Here is a 20123-nt window from a genome sequence, read left to right on the forward strand (position 1 = left end):
TAAGTTTTTTTCTTTTTATGTTTTGTTTATTTAGCCCATTGTTTCCTAATATGCAGACAAGTGGGTGACACTGAAGGAGTTGCTCCTTTCAGAGACATTACTGCTGGTGACTACTCTGATCAACACAAATTGTTGTCTGAATTCTAATACAATTATGGAAGCAAACTCCATAGCAAATGTAAACTAAAAGAAAGCAAGCTTTTAAAGATACAGAAAACATATACATATGTCTTCATTTCCAATAAGTGTAAATCTGATACCATTGCACTTTTCTAAATGAAAAATAAATTGAAAAAAGGGTCAGCTAATTAAACAATGAGATCAACTAAAGGTAACAACAACTGACTGATTGCGAAACTGTTTGGAACAAAAATCTGCTACCATAGATGCCCACCCAGGACTGAAGTTGAGATCCGCTGCTCTGGAAGGTTTGGGGTCAGACGAACACTCCTCACCGCATCTACCGTAATATCTAAATAAACGCGGAGGTACGATGTAACTGAAGCACGCATCGCTTCACTGAAATAAGTTCTCCAAAGACCATTTAAGCGGAAGAAACTGATAGCGTAACGCATTACAGTAAGAAGACGCTGACACCGCACAAAAGTACAAGGTTTAAATGACTGCGCAGCAAACGAATATCGCGGAAGAGTGACACTCTTTGAAAGGGAGTCGCACAAAATGCAGCGGTGTATCGCGCTTTACACTGTCACGTGATTGTGTGAAAGTCAGCTGATTGAATTTTAAGGAAGTCCTCTGTTCCAGCTCCGTGCTTCCGATCAATTAATCTGCGGGAGAGGGAATGAGAAATCGAGTAAATTATATTTGCTCTGATATCTTCATTGTGAAAACGTCGAAAGGATGTTTGTACATTCGGTGAGAGCCGCGCGATGCCAAACGACGCTGTTCGTGACTCTGCTTGCTTTGTGTGCGGTTACGAACTGCCTGTCCGGTACGGAGGAGAGAGCAGGTACCATTTATTTTTGTAGTATTTTCAGTGTTTCTGACTGTACGATGCCCACTTTCAGAGCTGGCATAAATCGGTATCGAGCAAATAATAAGATTACAAAAAAAGTAGTAATAATAATAACAATGAAACGTTTACATTTTGCACGCTGGCGTTGTGCTTAGCAAAGACGCTTTAAAGTCTTGGGTGGCGATTTTCAATCCAAGCCAGGTTGTCATTTTAGTCCATCATTTAAATGCTATACCATTTTCTAAGCACACTCAATCGAAGAGTGATCGCAGAGGTGCTGGAGCCTATCCGAGCAGGCATTGGGCTGAAGGCAGGAACAACTGCAGAGTGAACACCAGAGACGTAGCTAGGGTTTTCAGCGCCCGGGGAAAACTGAAGATTTCGTTCCCCCTTTTGTTTGCCAAAATGCAATGGGGAAGGGAAAGAAAATTAAAAAAATGGATTTAAAATAACAGTATTTTAAGAAAAAAAAGTCATTTTTTATTTTAAATAGTTTTAAATTTTTTAAAGCACATTTATGCGTATATTTTCAAGGTTTCGCTAAATTTATAAAGAACGAAGTAAAAGAATTAAGACAACAATGGTAGTTCAAAAATATATATTTGCAACAACTTAGACAATGATACCCTAATGCCTCATATCAGTCGCGCGACCTGTTTAATAACGTCAGAAATGTTTCTGGGTGGGAGTCAAGCACGTTAGAGTAGCGGAGATGATAAATTATTGTCTGTTGGGTATATAGAACTAATACGTGCTTCGAAATCCGAAAGAGACAAAAAACAAAGGAACAACATATCATACTGATGGAGTGATGGACTGAGTTTGCAAATGTTTTTTATTTACTTTTTATTGCATTTAAAAATGGAAAACATTTCATTCTAAAATTTCGTAACAACAACAACATTTATTTATATAGCACATCTTCATACAAAAAAATGTAGCTCAAAGTGCTTTACATAATGAATAATACAAAAAAAAGACACAGTAAGAAAATAAACTAAGTCAACATTGATTAACATAGAATAAGAGTCAGGTCCGATGGGCAGGGAGGACAGAAAAAAACAAAAAAACTCCAGACGGCTGGAGAAAAAAATAAAATCTGTAGGGATTCCAGACCATTAGACCGCCTAGTCCCCTCTGGGCATTCTACCTAACATAAGTGAAACAGTCCTCTTTGTATTTAGGGTTCTCACGGAAGGACTTGATGATGATGGTCACGTAGACTTCTAGCTTTTATTCCATCAATGTTGAAGCATCATGATGCTTTGAGTAGGTGGTGGTGGCGCAGGTCGCCACCATAAAGAAACCGGAAAAAGAAACAGAAGAGAGAGTAGGGGTCAGTACAGAATTTAGAGCCACCATGAATAGTAATTATAATGAATTGAACGTACAGAGTATCAGGATTAAGATAAAGTGAAGTTATAAAAAGGCCATGTTAAAGTAATGTGTTTTCAGCAGTGTTTTAAAGTGCTTCATTGTATTAGCCTGACGAATTCCTATTGGCAGGCTATTCCAGATTTTAGGTGCATAACAGCAGAAGGCCGCCTCACCACTTCTTTTAAGTTTTGTTCTTGGAATTATAAGGAGACACTCATTTGAGGATCTAAGGTTATGATTTGGAATATAACGTGTCAGGCATTCCGATATATAAGATGGAGCGAGATGATTTAAGGCTTTATAAACCATAAGCAGAATTTTAAAGTCACATCTATTTGGCGCCCCCTGGATGCTGCGCCCGGGGACAGATGTCCCCCTTACCCCAGCTACGCCATTGGTGAACACACACACACACACACACACACACACACACACACACACACACACCCCGTGGCCAATTCAGCCTCACTAATTCACCTAACCTGTAGATCCTTCGACTGGAGGAGAAGGTCCACACAGACACAGGGAGAACATGCAAGCTCCATGCAGTTGGCATGAGCGTGGCGATACGGCTGTAAATCAACTGAAATATGGTACTCTGTATTAATCTCCGAGGGGAAATAGTATTATTGCTTTGGGGGTCAGGGTACAGGGTCAGCCTTTGATGTAATTTTCAGCTTAAGGGCAGTAATGGGATTTGAACTGACAGCACTGATCCTTAGCCTCTGAGCTACCACTCTGCCTGTAAACCCTGACAGTTTAAGTGACTGAGCATTGCGGGGCATGTCAAGTGAAACAACTTCTTGATGGTTTTCCAGCTCCTTTTTCTGACCGCCAATAACCTTCTGCCTAACATAGGCAGTGCTGTATGATATGTTAGCAAGTGCTTCAGTCTTGACCTTTTAAAATCTTTTTTCCATTTTGTTGTGGTACCAAAAAAAAAAAACCCCAAAAAATAAGAAATCAGACCAGATGAATCTCTGTTATTTTTGTGAGGTACAAAACATCCACACTTCTTGTACTTACGGATTATTTGGTTGTCTGTTCTCGCCTGCACACAGAGCCCGTCACTACAGCTAAAGATGAGTGCAAGTCAGCATGGAAAAGGTGTTCTATAAATAAAAATGAGTAGTATTTGTTTTTTGGTTTTTTTTGCCAGTCAAGTAAATAGTTGGCATAATTTAATTTTGATTATAAATTAAATCACATTTTTAGTTATGGAAAATTTTGTAGAAGCATATATAAAGTTACAGAAAAAAGTTTATGTTAAGCCATTTAGCCGTACATTTATTAATATATACCCCAAAAACCTGAAAATTTAGTTCCTTTTTACAATGTGGCTCAATTACATTATTCCTGAAAGGTAAAACTAGTCTCCATCAATAGGCATTGTTAATGTGTAACCCACAGTATAAAGAAATAAAAGTCAAACCACCACCAGCAGCAGCTTCTGATTTTTGTTGAGTTAAAAGTAAAGAGTTGTGATGTTTCATCTTCGGTGCATTCACATGATTTTTATGTTAGATTTTTATAAGTGCAAGATCTCTGACACACAAACAATTAAAGACAATATTCATTTTTTGTGGAAATAAAAGAGTAAAATAAACATATTAATTGTGTCCTGCTTCACTCCAAATGTAATTTGACCAAAAAATGGTATTTCTAGCACACAAGGTTAGATAGTGCCCTCCATAATGTTTAGGACAAAGACTTATTTTTCTTTGATGTATCCCTCTGCTCCATAGTTTAAAATTACAAATCAAAGAATCTAGATGTGATTAAAGTGCACATTGCAGACGTTAAGGGTTGTGGTTTGCAGCATTTAGAAATGACAAAACACTTTTTTACTTCATGGTGCCCCTGTTTGTTTGTCAGTGTCACATCACAACTCGGTAATTCAGTTTGCTTTGTTGTTTTCAAATTATCTGACTTGTAGCGCCTAGTTGGTAAAGCATTTACATAGAATTTCCGACTCGGAAGCTCAGATTTCCCACATGTCCAAGAGCATTTGTTCTGCTGGGTTAGTATGTCAGTTATGTTGTATTAATAGTAATTAGGTAGTTTGCTTGTATAGTCAACATTTCTTGTATTGGTTTCAGTTCTTAAATGCACAACTATTTAGCATAACTAAGTGTACTTTTGAGTACTTACAAAGTTTAGATGGCAATGAAATTGTCGTGTTCTGTCATACAGTACGCAAGAATCGTAATACATTTTATTTACCGTATACATTCACGTTTAAGTTCTCCAACGCAAAAGTCGGGGCTTGATTTTATTCTTTAATTTCTGATAATTTGTAATGTCGGCCGTATAAGTCGAATGCGGAAAACTGATGCTAACGGCCTAAAAAATTATGATATGCTAACAACAACAACATTTATTTATATAGCACATTTTCATACAAAAAAATGTAGCTCAAAGTGCTTTACATAATGAAGAATAGAAAAATAAGAGACACAGTAAGAAAATAAAATAATAACACAGTAATCCCTCGCTATATCGCCCTTCGACTTTCGCGGTTTCACTCTATAACTGATTTTAAATGTAAGCACATCTAAATATATATCACAGATTTTTCGCTGGTTCGCGGATTTCTGCAGACAATGGGTCTTTTAATTTATGCTACACGCTTCCTCAGTTTGTTTGCCCTGTTGATTTCATACAAGGGACGCTATTGGCGGATGGCTTAGAAGCTACCCAATCAGAGCATGTATTACATATTAACTAAAACTCCTCAATGCTATAAGATATGCTTCCCGCGCGGAGTTTGATTGTTTGCTTGTCTCTGCCTCTCTCTCACCCTCTCTGACATTCTCTGCGTCTGACGGAGGGGCTGTTTGCACAGAGGCTGTTTGCTTAAAAGATACTGACGCTCCTCTAAAAAAATGCTGCTTTATTGCGGTGCTCGGCATATTTAAAAGCACAAAAGCACACGTATTGATTTTTTGATTGTTGCTTTAATCTCGCTCTCTCTCTCTGACGTTCTCTGCGCCTGACGGAGGAGATGTGAGCAGAGGGGCTGTTTGCACAGAGGCTGTTTGCTTAGAAGATACTAACGCTCCTCTTAAAAAATGCCGCGGCAAACTTAAAAGCACAAGTATTGATTTTTTAATTGTTTGCTTTTCTTTGCGAGCACTCTCTGTCTCTCTCTCCCTCTGAAATTCTCTGCTCCTGAAGAGAAGATCTATTTGCATTCTTTTAATTGTGAGAAAGAACTGTCATCTCTGTCTTGTCATGGAGGACAGTTTAAACTTTTGACTAAAGGGTGTTATTTCATGTCTAGACGGCTCTAATAATGTTAACAGTGTGAGAAAGTTTATAAGGGCTTAAAATATATAAAAATAACTACACAAACATATGGTTTCTACTTCGCGGATTTTCGTCTATCGCGGGGGGTTCTGGAACGCAACCCCCGCGATCGAGGAGGGATTACTGTAATAACACCCACCTGAGAGAGTAACCACGGAGCACAATTCTATGTATTGTGCCTACGTGACCACATGGTAATACCCGAACTATTCCAAAGTGACGTTTGCACTGTTTTGTGTTTTTTGTATCTCACACCCTCAAACACCTTTATCGTAAGAGCATCCCTTATCTACGATCAGAAGAAAATATGAAGCTGGTTTTAAATTAAAAATCATTGAATTGGCAAAAGAAATTGGTAACTGCGCTGCTACAACAAAATTCGATGTCTGAGAAACTGGTGCAATATTGGAGGAAGCAAGAATGTGTAAAAAAAAATAAAAAAAAAAAAATTGAATGGGCGTATAAGTCGGGGTCCGATTTTATGATCGATTTTTTGGGTTTGAAGACCCCGACTTATACGTGAATATATAAGGTATGTAACACCTTTTTCATGCTCAAGGGCTGTAATTTTCCAACCAGCATCGATTTTCTCTAATTAAGGAGGGGGTCATTCATTCCCTGGAAATTTCACTGGCCCTTTAATTGTTGTGCTATATAGAGTAAAGTACCTGTACATTTTTATATTTTGTGAATGTTGCGATGCAAAGTAAAGTTTCATCACCAACCGTTGCCTCAAGACACTCCTAACAGTCGCGTGAGGGAGTGATAGTTCTCGGCTGGCACGTCTAGTAGAATTGCCTGGTCTGCGCTGGAAACTCTCACAGATTCGTTGAACGTCCTTATCAGAAATACAAGGTTGCCCAGTGCTCTTCCCTTTAAATCTTTGAACTGTTGGTACCAACGATAAATGCTCTGAGCTGTTGGAGGCTCACAGCCATACTGCCGACACAAATCATATTGCACAGTTATGACAGATTCACTCTTATTGTAGTGGAGAACGCAAACCGCTTTCTGCTCAGGGGTCGCCATCTCCTTATAGACTGAAGGGAGTCTTATTCTGGTGACAGTCAGAAACTTTATGACCCTCTCTTCCAATTGGTATGTGATTGGTTCCTAGGTGCCTCACGGTTATATAAATATGGCACTTTGAAATCGGATGAATATTTTTGAATCACTCTGTATTTTAATTGATTAACAAAACAGTATATTATACAGGTGAGTCAAGATATATATTTTTCTTTCAGCTTTTTTTTTTATTTTTCAAATCAAGGAATCCTGATTGCTTGTTTTTCTTTTCCTTTAGTCAAAGGAAGTAACCAGGATGAAATGACGGATGATTATATCCACATGAGAACAAGCAGCCACAATGTCACAAATAGCTCGGCACTGGTTTATGGCTATGTTTCAAGTGCAATATCTGTCATCTTTTTTGGAAGCAATTTTGTTCCAGTGAAGAAGTTTGATACTGGTGATGGTAAGAAAGTAAAAAATTTGACTGGGATATATTTTGAACCCACGTTTGGGGTTAAGGCTGTAGGTTATTTTGCCAATGATCAGCTCTATGAATACTGAAAATGGAATGAAGTGTATGTGATATGGCTAGTGTTCTTTTTGTTTAGCAGCAGTAACAAACTCTATGTATCTAATGCAGAGTTTATTTTTTTCTCATGACCCAATTTTGCCCTTCTTGATGTCTTTGAGATTAATTCGATGATGATTGTCAGATTGGGTGCCTCCGATCACCAATACTCCCTTTGAGAATTGCTGCCAGTTGCCATGGTGGTGTTATGTCTATTAGTAACTTACCCCAGTGCAGCCCGCCATGGCACACTTCACAAACGTTTTTGTGATCCATTCCCATTTAATACAATGACAACCTGCGACCCATAATTTAAGAAGCTCTGTTCTAATGTATCAGTGCAGATGTGAGGAGTATGTATGTACAAAATACAGTAGAACTTGCACTAATAAACTGATGTGAATTCAACTTACCAAAAATTGGCAGCATAATATATACAGTAAAAATAAAATGGAAGAAAAATAGAGCAAATAACTTAATTGTATACAGTGTGAGAAAAGAGCAAGACGGAGACAAAAAAAGATTTAAGGTTCCCGTATATTCTCAATAGTATGCACAAAGCAAATTAATATACAGTATGACTGAGTAGTCACTTGGGACTGAGTCCAAGATGGACTAACGTAACAAAGAAAAGTTGTTGGCTTTATAGTCGGGGAGGAGGGAGAGGTATGTTGTCCAAGGGGTTGTAGGCGGAATTGAGGTCAGAAGCAGGGTGGGAATCAGAACCGGCAGTGGAGTATGTTTGAGGACTGGTATTGCAGTTATGCAGGCTTCCCTTCTGTGTATCTGCAGAAGAAGGAGAAAAGGTGTTAGTGCACTCTGTCAACCCCTGGTCTGCAATACCAAATTTAGTCAAGCCCATGTGCACGTGTGAGACAATGATAACATGCTTTTTTCTTATATTGTGCTGTCATCATGTTGTTTTGTCTCAGTCATTGTAGCATGACTGTCTAATGTACTGTTGTGCTTTCAGATAGCAGTGCAAGAAAGAGGTAAATGCCCATTAGGGGGACTCTTGCTCACTCTCATCCACAGTAGTGCAAGAAGTATTCCACAAAGTCTTGCTGTGATTTACTCATGGTGGCGTGCATGACGACATAGTAGATGTGTGCCCTAGTGGACTTCTACTCGCCGCTGAGTATGAGTGCACTAGGGTTGGAAGAGAAGGAGTGAGACAATAGTTACTGTATGCTCATTCAGTCTCCTCCTCAAGGAGAGGAGAGGTAGAGAGACAGACTCCTCTGTGTACTTTAGTGCCATCTTGCTTGTGTGCATGAACAAGGCATTTGTGTGCCTAGTGTTCTCTCTCTCTCTCGCATTGTGGTGTGAGATTGAGACACATACCTCTTGATTTATTGCTTGTGTCTCTCCAAGAGATACATATAATGGCACCGTCTTACTCGATTGATCTGTTCTAAGTTCCAGTGATACTCTCTGGGCAAGTAATAGGGACGTAAACTTACGGCCAACAATTCGATGTCCCTGCAGCAAGTGGAGATTTTAACGTTTACATGTCCTGAGTTGCACCATCTTGTATTGACATAGAGAGCGAGTCCCTCTCCTTTCTTCTTCCCGCAGGTACTTGCGTCTCTGTCCGCTCTAACTGTGCTAAACCCGGGTAGCTCCACGTTAGCATCTGGGATGGTAGTTGTTAGCCACGTTTCACTAAAACACAGCAAGCTGCATTCTGTGTAGGTTCTGACATTTTTCACCAGCACAGCCAGTTCGTCGATCTTATTTGGTAGTGAGTTCACATTTCCCAGGATCACAGAAGGCACCGACGGTTTATAACGCCATTTTCTCTCAAATTGCCTAGCTTTTATCTTATCTTTTATCTTTGCGCCTGCTCGGCTTCCCCGATATCGTCTTCTTACCTTGTCAGGTAAATAAGGAACCACACCAGCATGAGCATTTCTTCTCAGTGCTTTAAGTTGACTACTTGAATAGGCGAGTCTCGGAGTGTAAAAATCCATATCAAGTAGTAAAAATAGTAAAAGGTGTCCAGGGAGCGATTTGTATCACCCCAGTCCCAAAGATATCACGTCCTAGTGAGCTGAATGACTTCCGGCCTGTTGCTCTGACATCACATCTGATGAAGACCATGGAGCGGCTGCTGCTTCACCACCTGAGGCCACAGGTCCGCCACGCCCTCGACCTTCTGCAGTTTGCATACCAGGAGAAGGTGGGAGCGGAGGATGCCATCATCTATATGCTACACCGATCCCTCTCCCACCTGGACAGAGACAGTGGTGCTGTAAGAATTATGTTTCTAGACTTCTCTAGCGCCTTCAACACCATCCAACCTCTGCTCCTTAGAGACAAGATGACTGAGATGGGAGTAGACTCACACCTGGTGGCATGGATCGTGGACTATCTTACAGACAGACCTCAATATGTGCGTCTTGGGAACTGCAGGTCTGACATTGTGGTCAGCAACACAGGAGCGCCTCAGGGGACTGTACTTTCTCCGGTGCTGTTCAATCTATATACATCAGACTTCCAATATGACTCGGAGTCCTGCCACGTGCAAAGGTTCGCTGATGACACTGCTATTGTGGGCTGCATCAGGAGTGGGCAGGAGGAGTACAGGAAGCTAATCAAAGACTTTGTTAAATGGTGCGACTCAAACCACTTACACCTTAACACCAGCAAGACCAAGGAGCTGGTGGTGGATTTTAGGAGGCCCAGGCCCCTCATGGACCCTGTGATCATCAGAGGTGAATGTGTGGAGAGGGTACAGACCTATAAATATCTGGGAGTGCAGCTGTACGACAAATTGAACTGGACTGCCAATACTGATGCTCTATGTAAGAAAGGTCAGAGCCGATTATACTTTCTTAGAAGGTTGGTGTCCTTCAACATCTGCAATATGATGCTGCAGATGTTCTACCAGACGGTTATTGCAAGTGCCCTCTTCTATGCGGAGGTGTGCTGGGGAGGCAGCATAAAGATCACACCTGGACAAACTGGTGAGGAAGGCAGGCTCTATTGTAGGAGTAAAGTTGGACAGTTTAACTCTTTTAGAGCTAATTTTTTTTTGTTTCTTATCTCCCAGGGCTGAATATTTTTCCAAAAACTAACATTTTTTAAAAAAGAACACAAAGCAATTGTTTAACATATCAAATCAACAAAAAATGTTTACTTTTGACAAATGTTACTGTCTTGCATGTTGTATGAGCCTGCATACTCTATGATTTCACATACATATCACATAAATTTTACACAGCAAAGTCTGATCTCGTTCAAAGCAGCCAATTTCAGTCTTTGCCACATTGCACTACTTACAATACATGTTGCTTTGGTGCCTACCTTTTAAATTGTCTGTTGCTACACTTTCTCACATATATTGTTAGTGTGTACTGTAGAGAGACAAGTCACCCTTTTGCCATTGTGCCATTCCACTGCCACCAAGTTTTCTTCCCGCATGAAAACCGTATTGTCACCTCTTTTCATCTTCTGAAACTTTATGAACTTTATGCATGGCATTATAGCCTGGCTCACCCCATGGGATTTGCTTCTGTTTATTACAGAAGTGAATAAAACTTTGCAGCAGCAGCACGTACCTATCACCATGCTGCATAACCTGTCCAAAGCCACCAGGGGACAAAGCATGTTTGGACCAATGCTCCCTGAAGTTATATCACCAGTTCTGTCCCATCTCTATTTGTAATACCACAGCACGCTTCATCTCCGTTGCGCGAAGCGCTCAACTGGCAGCAGATCCGCTGGCGCAGCATCGGCTGGTGTTTGATCAGCTGATGCCGGCTTCTCACTCTCTTGCTCAATCTCCTGATTACTGTCAATAAAATCTGATTCTGAAAAATCAGAGTCCGACTCCGCGATAATGCGCAAAACATTGTCTGCCGAGTGTTTTCTTTTTTGCACTCACTTCGCTCCCTTGTCACATGTCGATGCCATCTTGCCATTGTTTACATTTCGCAACTCACGCACACGCTAGGATTAGTTGCCGAGTCAACGAGTCTAACATTCCTCCAAGCACAGAGGGAATGCCTGTGACGTGACAGTGAGATTTGTCGCCTTAACAGCTGATTATCGCCCTCTATCCCTGGATGTCGACTTTAGTCGACATTCACCCTCAACCCCTCCTGTCGACAAAAGTCGACATCTGCCCTAAAAGAGTGTGGCAGAGCGACGGGCATTAAGCAAACTCCTGTCAATCATGAAGAATCCACTGCATCCACTGAACAGGATCATCTCCAGGCAGAGGAGTAGCTTCAGTGACAGACTTTTGTCACCGTCCTGCTCCACTGACAGACTGAGGAGATCGTTCCTCTCCCACACTATGCGACTCTTCAGTTCCATCCGGGGGAGTAAATGCTAACATTAATTTATTTAAAGTTATTGTCTGCTTTTACATGCATTTTAATTACTATTTAATTTAATATTGTTTTTTGTATCAGTATACTGCTGCTGGATTATATGAATTTTCGTATGTATGTATGTATGTATGTATGTATGTATGTATGTATGTATGTATGTATGTATGTATGTATGTATCTATCGATCGATCGATCGATCGATCTAGTTCCTATTGCTGTTGACATATCCTTCAGCCTCCTGAGTGGCAAGGATTGAATTAAGTGTGTTAATTAAGGAGGTGGATGGATGTCATATTGGGGTAAAGCTCAATTACATTATTTTGTTTGGACAGCTATTCTGAGGACACTTTTTGATGCAGACAAGTATATTTATTACTTACGTATATAACAATATTAACCATTTGTTGGCTATACTATATTTCTGCTATTTCAGGAATGTTCTTCCAGTGGATCCTCTGTGCTGCCATTTGGATGGTCTCCTTAATTGTGAATATAATACTTCAGTGTCCCAGGTTTTGGCCACTTGCAATGCTTGGTGGTTTCATATGGGCCACAGGTATGATATAAATGATATAATTTTGTTTCAGACCCTTATGGTTTGTAATGATGAAGTAACATTTCCAACTATAAAAGAGCATATTTGGAGGAAATCAACACTAACAGTAACTGTAAAGTACATTGGTTGCTTTATTCTTAATGTTAAGTATTTCATTTTTATTTTACTTTAACTTGTTTTTCTTCTTTTGTCATATTCCTCTAAAAGTTAAGTTCACTTAAGATGAGGTTACGCAATTTATGATTTGTGCCATATTCCTCTGATTTACAGTGGTGTGAAAAACTATTTGCCCCCTTCCTGATTTCTTCTTCTTTTGCATGTTTGTCACACAAAATGTTTCTGATTATCAAACACATTTAACCATTAGTCAAATATAACACAAGTAAACACAAAATACAGTTTTTAAATGATGGTTTTTATTATTTAGGGAGAAAAAAATCAAAACCTACATGGCCCTGTGTGAAAAAGTAATTGCCCCCTGAACCTAATAACTGGTTGGGCCACCCTTAGCAGCAATAACTGCAATCAAGCGTTTGCGATAACTTGCAATGAGTCTTTTACAGCGCTCTGGAGGAATTTTGGCCCACTCATCTTTGCAGAATTGTTGTAATTTAGCTTTATTTGAGGGTTTTCTAGCATGAACCGCCTTTTTAAGGTCATGCCATAGCATCTCAATTGGATTCAGGTCAGGACTTTGACTAGGCCACTCCAAAGTCTTCATTTTGTTTTTCTTCAGCCATTCAGAGGTGGATTTGCTGGTGTGTTTTGGGTCATTGTCCTGTTGCAGCACCCAAGATCGCTTCAGCTTGAGTTGACGAACAGATGGCCGGACATTCTCCTTCAGGATTTTTTGGTAGACAGTAGAATTCATGGTTCCATCTATCACAGCAAGCCTTCCAGGTCCTGAAGCAGCAAAACAACCCCAGACCATCACACTACCACCACCATATTTTACTGTTGGTATGATGTTCTTTTTCTGAAATGCTGTGTTCCTTTTATGCCAGATGTAACGGGACATTTGCCTTCCAAAAAGTTCAACTTTTGTCTCATCAGTCCACAAGGTATTTTCCCCAAAGTCTTGGCAATCATTGAGATGTTTCTTAGCAAAATTGAGACGAGCCCTAATGTTCTTTTTGCTTAACAGTGGTTTTGCGTCTTGGAAATCTGCCATGCAGGCCGTTTTGCCCAGTCTCTTTCTTATGGTGGAGTCGTGAACACTGACCTTAATTGAGGCAAGTGAGGCCTGCAGTTCTTTAGATGTTGTCCTGGGGTCTTTTGTGACCTCTCGGATGAGTCGTCTCTGCGCTCTTGGGGTAATTTTGGTCGTCCGGCCACTCCTGGGAAGGTTCACCACTGTTCCATGTTTTTGCCATTTGTGGATAATGGCTCTCACTGTGGTTCGCTGGAGTCCCAAAGCTTTAGAAATGGCTTTATAACCTTTACCAGTCTGATAGATCTCAATTACTTCTGCTCTCATTTGTTCCTGAATTTCTTTGGATCTTGGCATGATGTCTAGCTTTTGAGGTGCTTTTGGTCTACTTCTCTGTGTCAGGCAGCTCCTATTGAAGTGATTTCTTGATTAAAACAGGTGTGGCAGTAATCAGGCCTGGGGGTGGCTACGGAAATTGAACTCAGGTGTGATACACCACAGTTAGGTGATTTTTAACAAGGGGCAATTACTTTTTCACACAGGGCCATGTAGGTTTGGATTTTTTCTCCCTAAATAATAAAACCATCATTTAAAAACTGCATTTTGTGTTTACTTGTGTTATATTTGACTAATGGTTAAATGTGTTTGATGATCAGAAACATTTTGTGTGACAAACATAAAAAAGAATAAGAAATCAGGAAGGGGGCAAATAGTTTTTCATACCACTGTATAATGCTCCATGCTACAGTCTATTGAAGAGTCCTTCTTTAATAGAATACACAAGTACAGAAATGTAAGCTTTCAAAGAACATTCCAATGTAAACAACGTTCTTTGTATTTAAACCCTTCCAAGATGTACAACTTATTCTTTCAGTAATGCTGAGGCAACGATGGAAACGATGCAGCATTTTAAAAGCATAGACCACACACATCCAGAATACATTATCAAGCTTCTCTCTATTATAAAAAAAAAATCCTAGGAGAGAAAGATGGGAGATGAGACGTGATCTTCACGTTAAGCTCACGGAAAACACTTAAAAGACCCATGAGACGAAAGAGATTGGCCACGGAACGTCTCGCGGGGACCTTAAACATGAGACTTTGTGCCAAGAGATTGACCCAGGACTGTCTCGCGATGACGTAGAACATGAGATTCTTGGAAGACATGCCCTACTTAACCAATATCAAATAAGACCATGGGCAGCAGAACACTCAGTCGTGTAAAGGCATGTAGCACACACAGATCCAGGGCTCTCAGCGCATATAACGTGTATAAGAACAATACGTTATAAATGAAACGTCCATGACTAAGCAAAGAAGAAAGCAGCGTGGAGAAAAGAGATTTAAAAGCCTTGGAGAGAAAAAAGAGCTAAAAAGAAAAAGAATAATCTGTGTGCAAATTCAGAAAATAAGGAAAGTATTATCAGCCCGGAACAAGTGGAATCGAAAAAAGCACGTCCAATCGGGCTCAGAATTAATAGACGGAGAGTAAAAGACAAAGTAGAACTTCATAAAGACGTTCACAAACGCTAGCGCTATACACATGCAGAGCAGGTTAGAGCTTATGAAAGCAATGGAATTTGAAAGGCTCAAAAAAAAAAAAAAAATGGCATGATACACATTTGGAGAAAGTTAAAGAATATGAAAGTAGGAAAATTTGAAAGTTTAAAAAAAACAAAGTAAAGATTGCAGGAGCGCAAACAAATGGAAATTATTACTCGAAAAAGGGAAATAATCACCACGGTCCAGGTGTCATTGGGGAAAAAAAAGCAGGACAAAGCGAGGTCAGAAATAAAAGACAGAGTAGAAAACAAAGTAAAACGTAATGAAGCGGTTTAAAAACAAGGGGGCCAAACACATGCAGAGCAGGTTAGAGATAATGAGAACTGGAATTCAAAAGACTCAAAAAAAAAACACATGCAGAGCAAGATACAGAATATGAAAGCAGAAAAAAATGACAGTGTCAAAACAAAAAAAGAGAAATTATTACACAGAGAAATAACGAGAAGGCGAATAGAGATTGAATATATGGACATAGGTGATATGTCAGAAGTATGTAAATATTGTAAGGCTTTAAAGTTTAAGTCAGGGAATTTCAAAAACATGGTTTACCTCACATGCATTTATTGGTTACTTTGCAAAAAAAAAATTATTAACTGCTGATGATATAGCTCATTTTGTCTGTGCTGAAATTCCAAACAAAGAAACCTATCCTGAATTATGGTAAAGTCATTAAACACGTCTCACAGAGCTCATTTAAAAGTTTCAGCATATTGGGACTCGTAAGATTCCAAATATTGTTTTTACAGAAGTTCTTAACTAAAAGTGAAACTAATGAAATAGCAACAATTCAAAGAAAAAAAAATCTTAAAAGTGTGCATCCAGGAAAACCAAACATGGGGGTTGGCGAACAGGGGGCAAAGCCCCCTAAGTTTTCAATAAAAACAAGACTATGCTAAAATGTGAGACAACGTGTAAGTTGTCAGTTGGACTCTTTTGCTGTTCAGGAGCCCTGTCCATAATAGCTTATTCAATGGCTACCAGGGCATTTCACGTCATATTAACATTACAAGGCATGGTATAGAAGACACATACAATTGGAGATTCAAAGGTTAGCAAAAGTTTGCCTTAAACTTGTAATCATTGAAACAATCAGTCAACAAAAAACATAGAGCGAGGGACAGGGGAAAGAACGAAGTCAAAAAAAACAAAGTGAAGGTCCAGACTAGAAGTCAAAAAAGAGTGTGGCCAAAGCCAATTCTAAAGCCAATGGTCAGAAAAAAATAGAATTGAAAATTGTAGTATTTTATCCAATAAACTGAAGGAAAAGTTCAGAAACCCTGAAAATAAACAGTGAAACCATGATGCTCTCGCAGCACTCCTCCATGATGCATTCAATGAACCACAAGGGATTCATTTACACACCCTGCTTTTAAAGACCAGAGAGGAGTTACAGAGTAGAACACAGTCACACACAAATAAACTATAAATGACAATTAATTAATATCAAAAATAATGAAGCGTATTTGCTAAATAATAAATTGACAGAACAAAAATGATGTGAGTATAAACATAAGACTGGGGAGGAACCCTGGCTTCTCCCTTGTGTTTGCTTTCATGACAGGAATTTCAGGACATGCTTTATATGACTATACTTTAGCCAAACAGTTTTGGAATATTTTGGACACATGACTGGATAAATGCCATGTGGATTATGCACGTAGTTTCAGATTTATTTCATGCAGTTTTGATGTTTGCTTTTTTCAATCCAAGTTCCCATTCATGTCCATTGTTTTGTCAATTTGTCATCTCTGTTCTCCATTTAAATATGAGATTAAATTTATAACTTTTCTGCGCTATCGCTGTACATAGAACAGGGTGAGTGACAGATACAAAAAAATTGTCATTATGTTTTCTGAACTTTGAAGCAACAATAAATGTCCTGACTGTAACACACGATTTTGAAGGAAGGTTGGTATAGAACTGTAGCCATGAACATTTCTTTGTAGAGTTGAGTGGTTGAGCTCAGCTTAGGTTGGAGTAAGTGAGATTGTTTTTTTTTTGTTTGTTTTTTTTTGCTTTCTTTACCCTCAGTGTCCTGTTTTGCTTTTCTTTCTTTTTACAGGTAATATCACCGTGGTGCCAATACTAAAAACAATTGGTTTGGGACTTGGAGTGTTGATCTGGGGCTCTTTTAACTTGCTGATGGGCTGGGCAAGTTCGAGGTGAGTGTTGGGGAATATTCTAGTTAAATATCTATAATGTAAGTTTAATGAAAACAAATTATAGACCTTATGAAATGACTCAAAATTATGTTTTGTCGCACTATAACTGACACTTAATCACATGTAGTGTTGCACAAAAGGAGGAAAATATAAAAGACTAGCTGTAACACAGGGTCACGGGGTCTGTTGGAGCCAATCCCAGCCAACGCAGGGCGCAAGGCAGGAAGAAATCCCAGGCAAGGCACCAGCCCACCACAGGGCACACCCACACACTAGGGACAATTTAGGATTGCCAATGCACCTAACCTACGTGTCTTTGGACTATGGGAGGAAGTCCACGCAGACATGGGGAGAACATGCAAACTCCATGCAGGGAGGACCCGGGAAACGATCCCAGGTCTCCTTACTGTGAGGCAACAGCGCTACCACTGTGCCGTCCGGAAAAGAAAAAAGTGTTTTTTTTTTTTAAATTGTTTGAGAAAAACATAATTTATTTTTATAGTTGTTTTTTTTTTAATTAACAAACAATAAAGACTCACTAATGCCCTTGTCTTGCGGTCTAGTATGTATGTTATCATCCAGTTGACGCAACCGGCCAACTCTGTTTAATTTGAAAAGCAACAAGGTTGGAATGTGACGTCGGAGTCTTTGGTTACTATCTACATGTGACAGAAAGCCGCTTTGCGGATCCTACAAGATCGATGTGCACACTTCGATGTTTGATGAATGGTTTGATGTGGTGATGCAAAATGGCGACATACAGATGCATTTGTGGTGGTTTTATGTTCAAGCATCGCATATTCCCGATCGTAATGACACGTTCCATTTTATAAGTCTCACATACTGTCTTCTGTACCGTCTTTTTTTTCTAGGGCTTTCTCCGGTATTGACAGGAGCGGCAAACAGCAATAGATGGCCACTGAGCACATTAAATGTATGATATTCCAACTCTGCACATTTAGAATCCTTAGATTTATACTTGATATCACTTTCATGATGAAATGCATTAAACTATGTATGTTACATTTTAGAGATAAATTGGTAATTTCGTTTAAATAATGAATACTGTTAATAATTACACACATGGGGGTGACACGGTGGCGGAGCGTTAGCGCTGCTGTCTTGCAGGGAGTCATGTCACTGATATTCCCTGCCTGGAGTTTACATGTTTTCCTGCTGGGTTTCCACAGTGTGCTCTGGTTTCCTTCCAAAGATATGCCGATTTGGTTACACTAAAATGACTCCAGTGTGTGTGAGTGCTTGTATTCACCTTGCGATGAGCTGATGCCCCGTCCAGGGATTGTTTCTGCCTCGTGCCCAATGTTTTCTGAAATTAACAAATCTCTGGACTGATGGATTTAATCATTAAACATCCTTTTCAGAGATATTGCGGTAAGGTGTCATCGGAATTTAATGGGTGTTCCAGGCAATTCACAACGCAGCAAAGCCGAACCTGTTCTCACCGTGATAATATCTCGATCTGCCACCTGGTGGATTCCTCCAGATTTATATAAAGTACGCACGCAAGTATAAACAGTACAACACTTGCGTAGCAGAAGCGTCCACTGCAGCATGCATTGTGTCACGAGAAGTATAAACCCGGCCTTAGGAGGTTTCCTTTTGCCGGTGTGCTTGATTCGCTTGCGTATTCTCGGAGCTGGAACCCTTACACCGACTCTACGTTTCACTTCTGGGCCGGACAGACACACACACTTGCACGTGTAGAACTCTATTTAATTTCAAATGTAAAATGGGGGCGGTGGTGGTGCTCAAACATAAAGAATGCTGGCAGTCACCTCCAGTTCGCCCTCTGGTGGTTGTTCAGAGTGTCAACTGAATGATAACATGCATACATGACCGTAAGATCACCCCCCTCCTTACCCAGAAGGGAGTGGGTTAGAGCTGATTTCACCCTTCAACATTTTTAATCAACCAATGAGAAACATGTGTACCAAGTTTCATGAAAATCGCTCCAGCCGTTTGGACGTGATGCTGGAACATACTGTACATACACACATTGACTTTTATATATATATATATATATATATATATATATATATATATATATATATATATATATATATATATATAAGATATAGATATAGATAGATATATATATAGATATAGATATAGATAGATTTTATAACTTTATGATATAATAAGCTTCACGTGAGATGGAATCTGTCCATACTGAAGAAATTCTGAATACTGTTAGAATTGTTTTTGCACAGTTTCTCAGTGATGGACTCCATTTTTAGCTAACAGCTGCTGTGCTGCTCCTGGTGACATATATATGAATCAAATGTTCATATATAAAACTCTAAAACTATTTTCAAAAAGGAAAAGTAAGCTGTATTTACACAAAAAATTTCAACCATACCTTAATTAGAGTAATCCTTTATGGACATCCTGCTTTTATATAAAGTGAAAACTGAAAACTTCCTTCCACTGCTACAAAACATTGAGGTGCATAAAACTGTTGAAGTGATGATAAGATTCCTTTTGGTTACTACAGTGGAAATGTCTGAATTTGGATTGATTGGGGTGTAATTCCTTGACAAAACACTTGGCATAGTCAGCAGGATTTTTCACTGTGGACAGGTGTTTTTTAATGGTGGTGCTTTGCAAAAAAAAAAAAAATGTAAGTACTCATTAAGGAAGAGCTTGGCTGATGTCACAACGAAGTGCCTCACTTGCAGTTCTTGGAGGCATTTCCTTTGTACATGAGTTATCCTATTGCTCATGGCATAAAAGCTTCTGAGGTCCTTTGTAATCCAGACATTGCAGGTTTATGGTAGAAGGCAATACAGAATGTTGAAATTAGGATGGATCATGTTATGATTCCACAACAAAAAAACCATGAACAGTATAGTAAAAACTTTAATTCTTGGAAAATGATGATAAATCAATGATATCATTTATATAGAGCAACTATTAGAATGCACCATCACAAGAGGCTTTGAAATTGTAAAGTCGCCAGTTAAATTCTCACTTTTACATCACATTATGACCCAGAATAAGTCAAAATATTTGTGTGCCTACTGTTTATATGAAATATATATATATATAGTCACAAACACGAGACAGAGTCATATAAAGGTTTAGGGCAGC

General features: G+C 39.3%; 1 protein-coding gene across 3 annotated transcripts in view; it reads left to right on the forward strand.

The window, feature by feature from the left end:
- The first annotated feature begins 708 nt into the window (after window positions 1-708).
- Window positions 709-20123, forward strand: part of tmem144b (transmembrane protein 144b) — a 150837-nt gene continuing 131422 nt past the window's right edge. The window contains exons 1-4 of one of the 3 annotated variants that reach the window (XM_039750304.1): window positions 709-970; window positions 6966-7136; window positions 12015-12137; window positions 16913-17012. In XM_039750304.1, the coding sequence (XP_039606238.1) occupies window positions 862-970; window positions 6966-7136; window positions 12015-12137; window positions 16913-17012 (503 nt within the window). In that variant the 5' untranslated portion in view covers window positions 709-861. The remainder of the gene's footprint in view (window positions 971-6965; window positions 7137-12014; window positions 12138-16912; window positions 17013-20123) is intronic. The other 2 variants (XM_039750305.1, XM_039750307.1) reach the window with 2 other exon arrangements.

Source organism: Polypterus senegalus, chromosome 4 (genome assembly GCF_016835505.1).
Source record: "Polypterus senegalus isolate Bchr_013 chromosome 4, ASM1683550v1, whole genome shotgun sequence".
Taxonomy (NCBI): Eukaryota; Metazoa; Chordata; class Cladistia; order Polypteriformes; family Polypteridae; genus Polypterus; species Polypterus senegalus.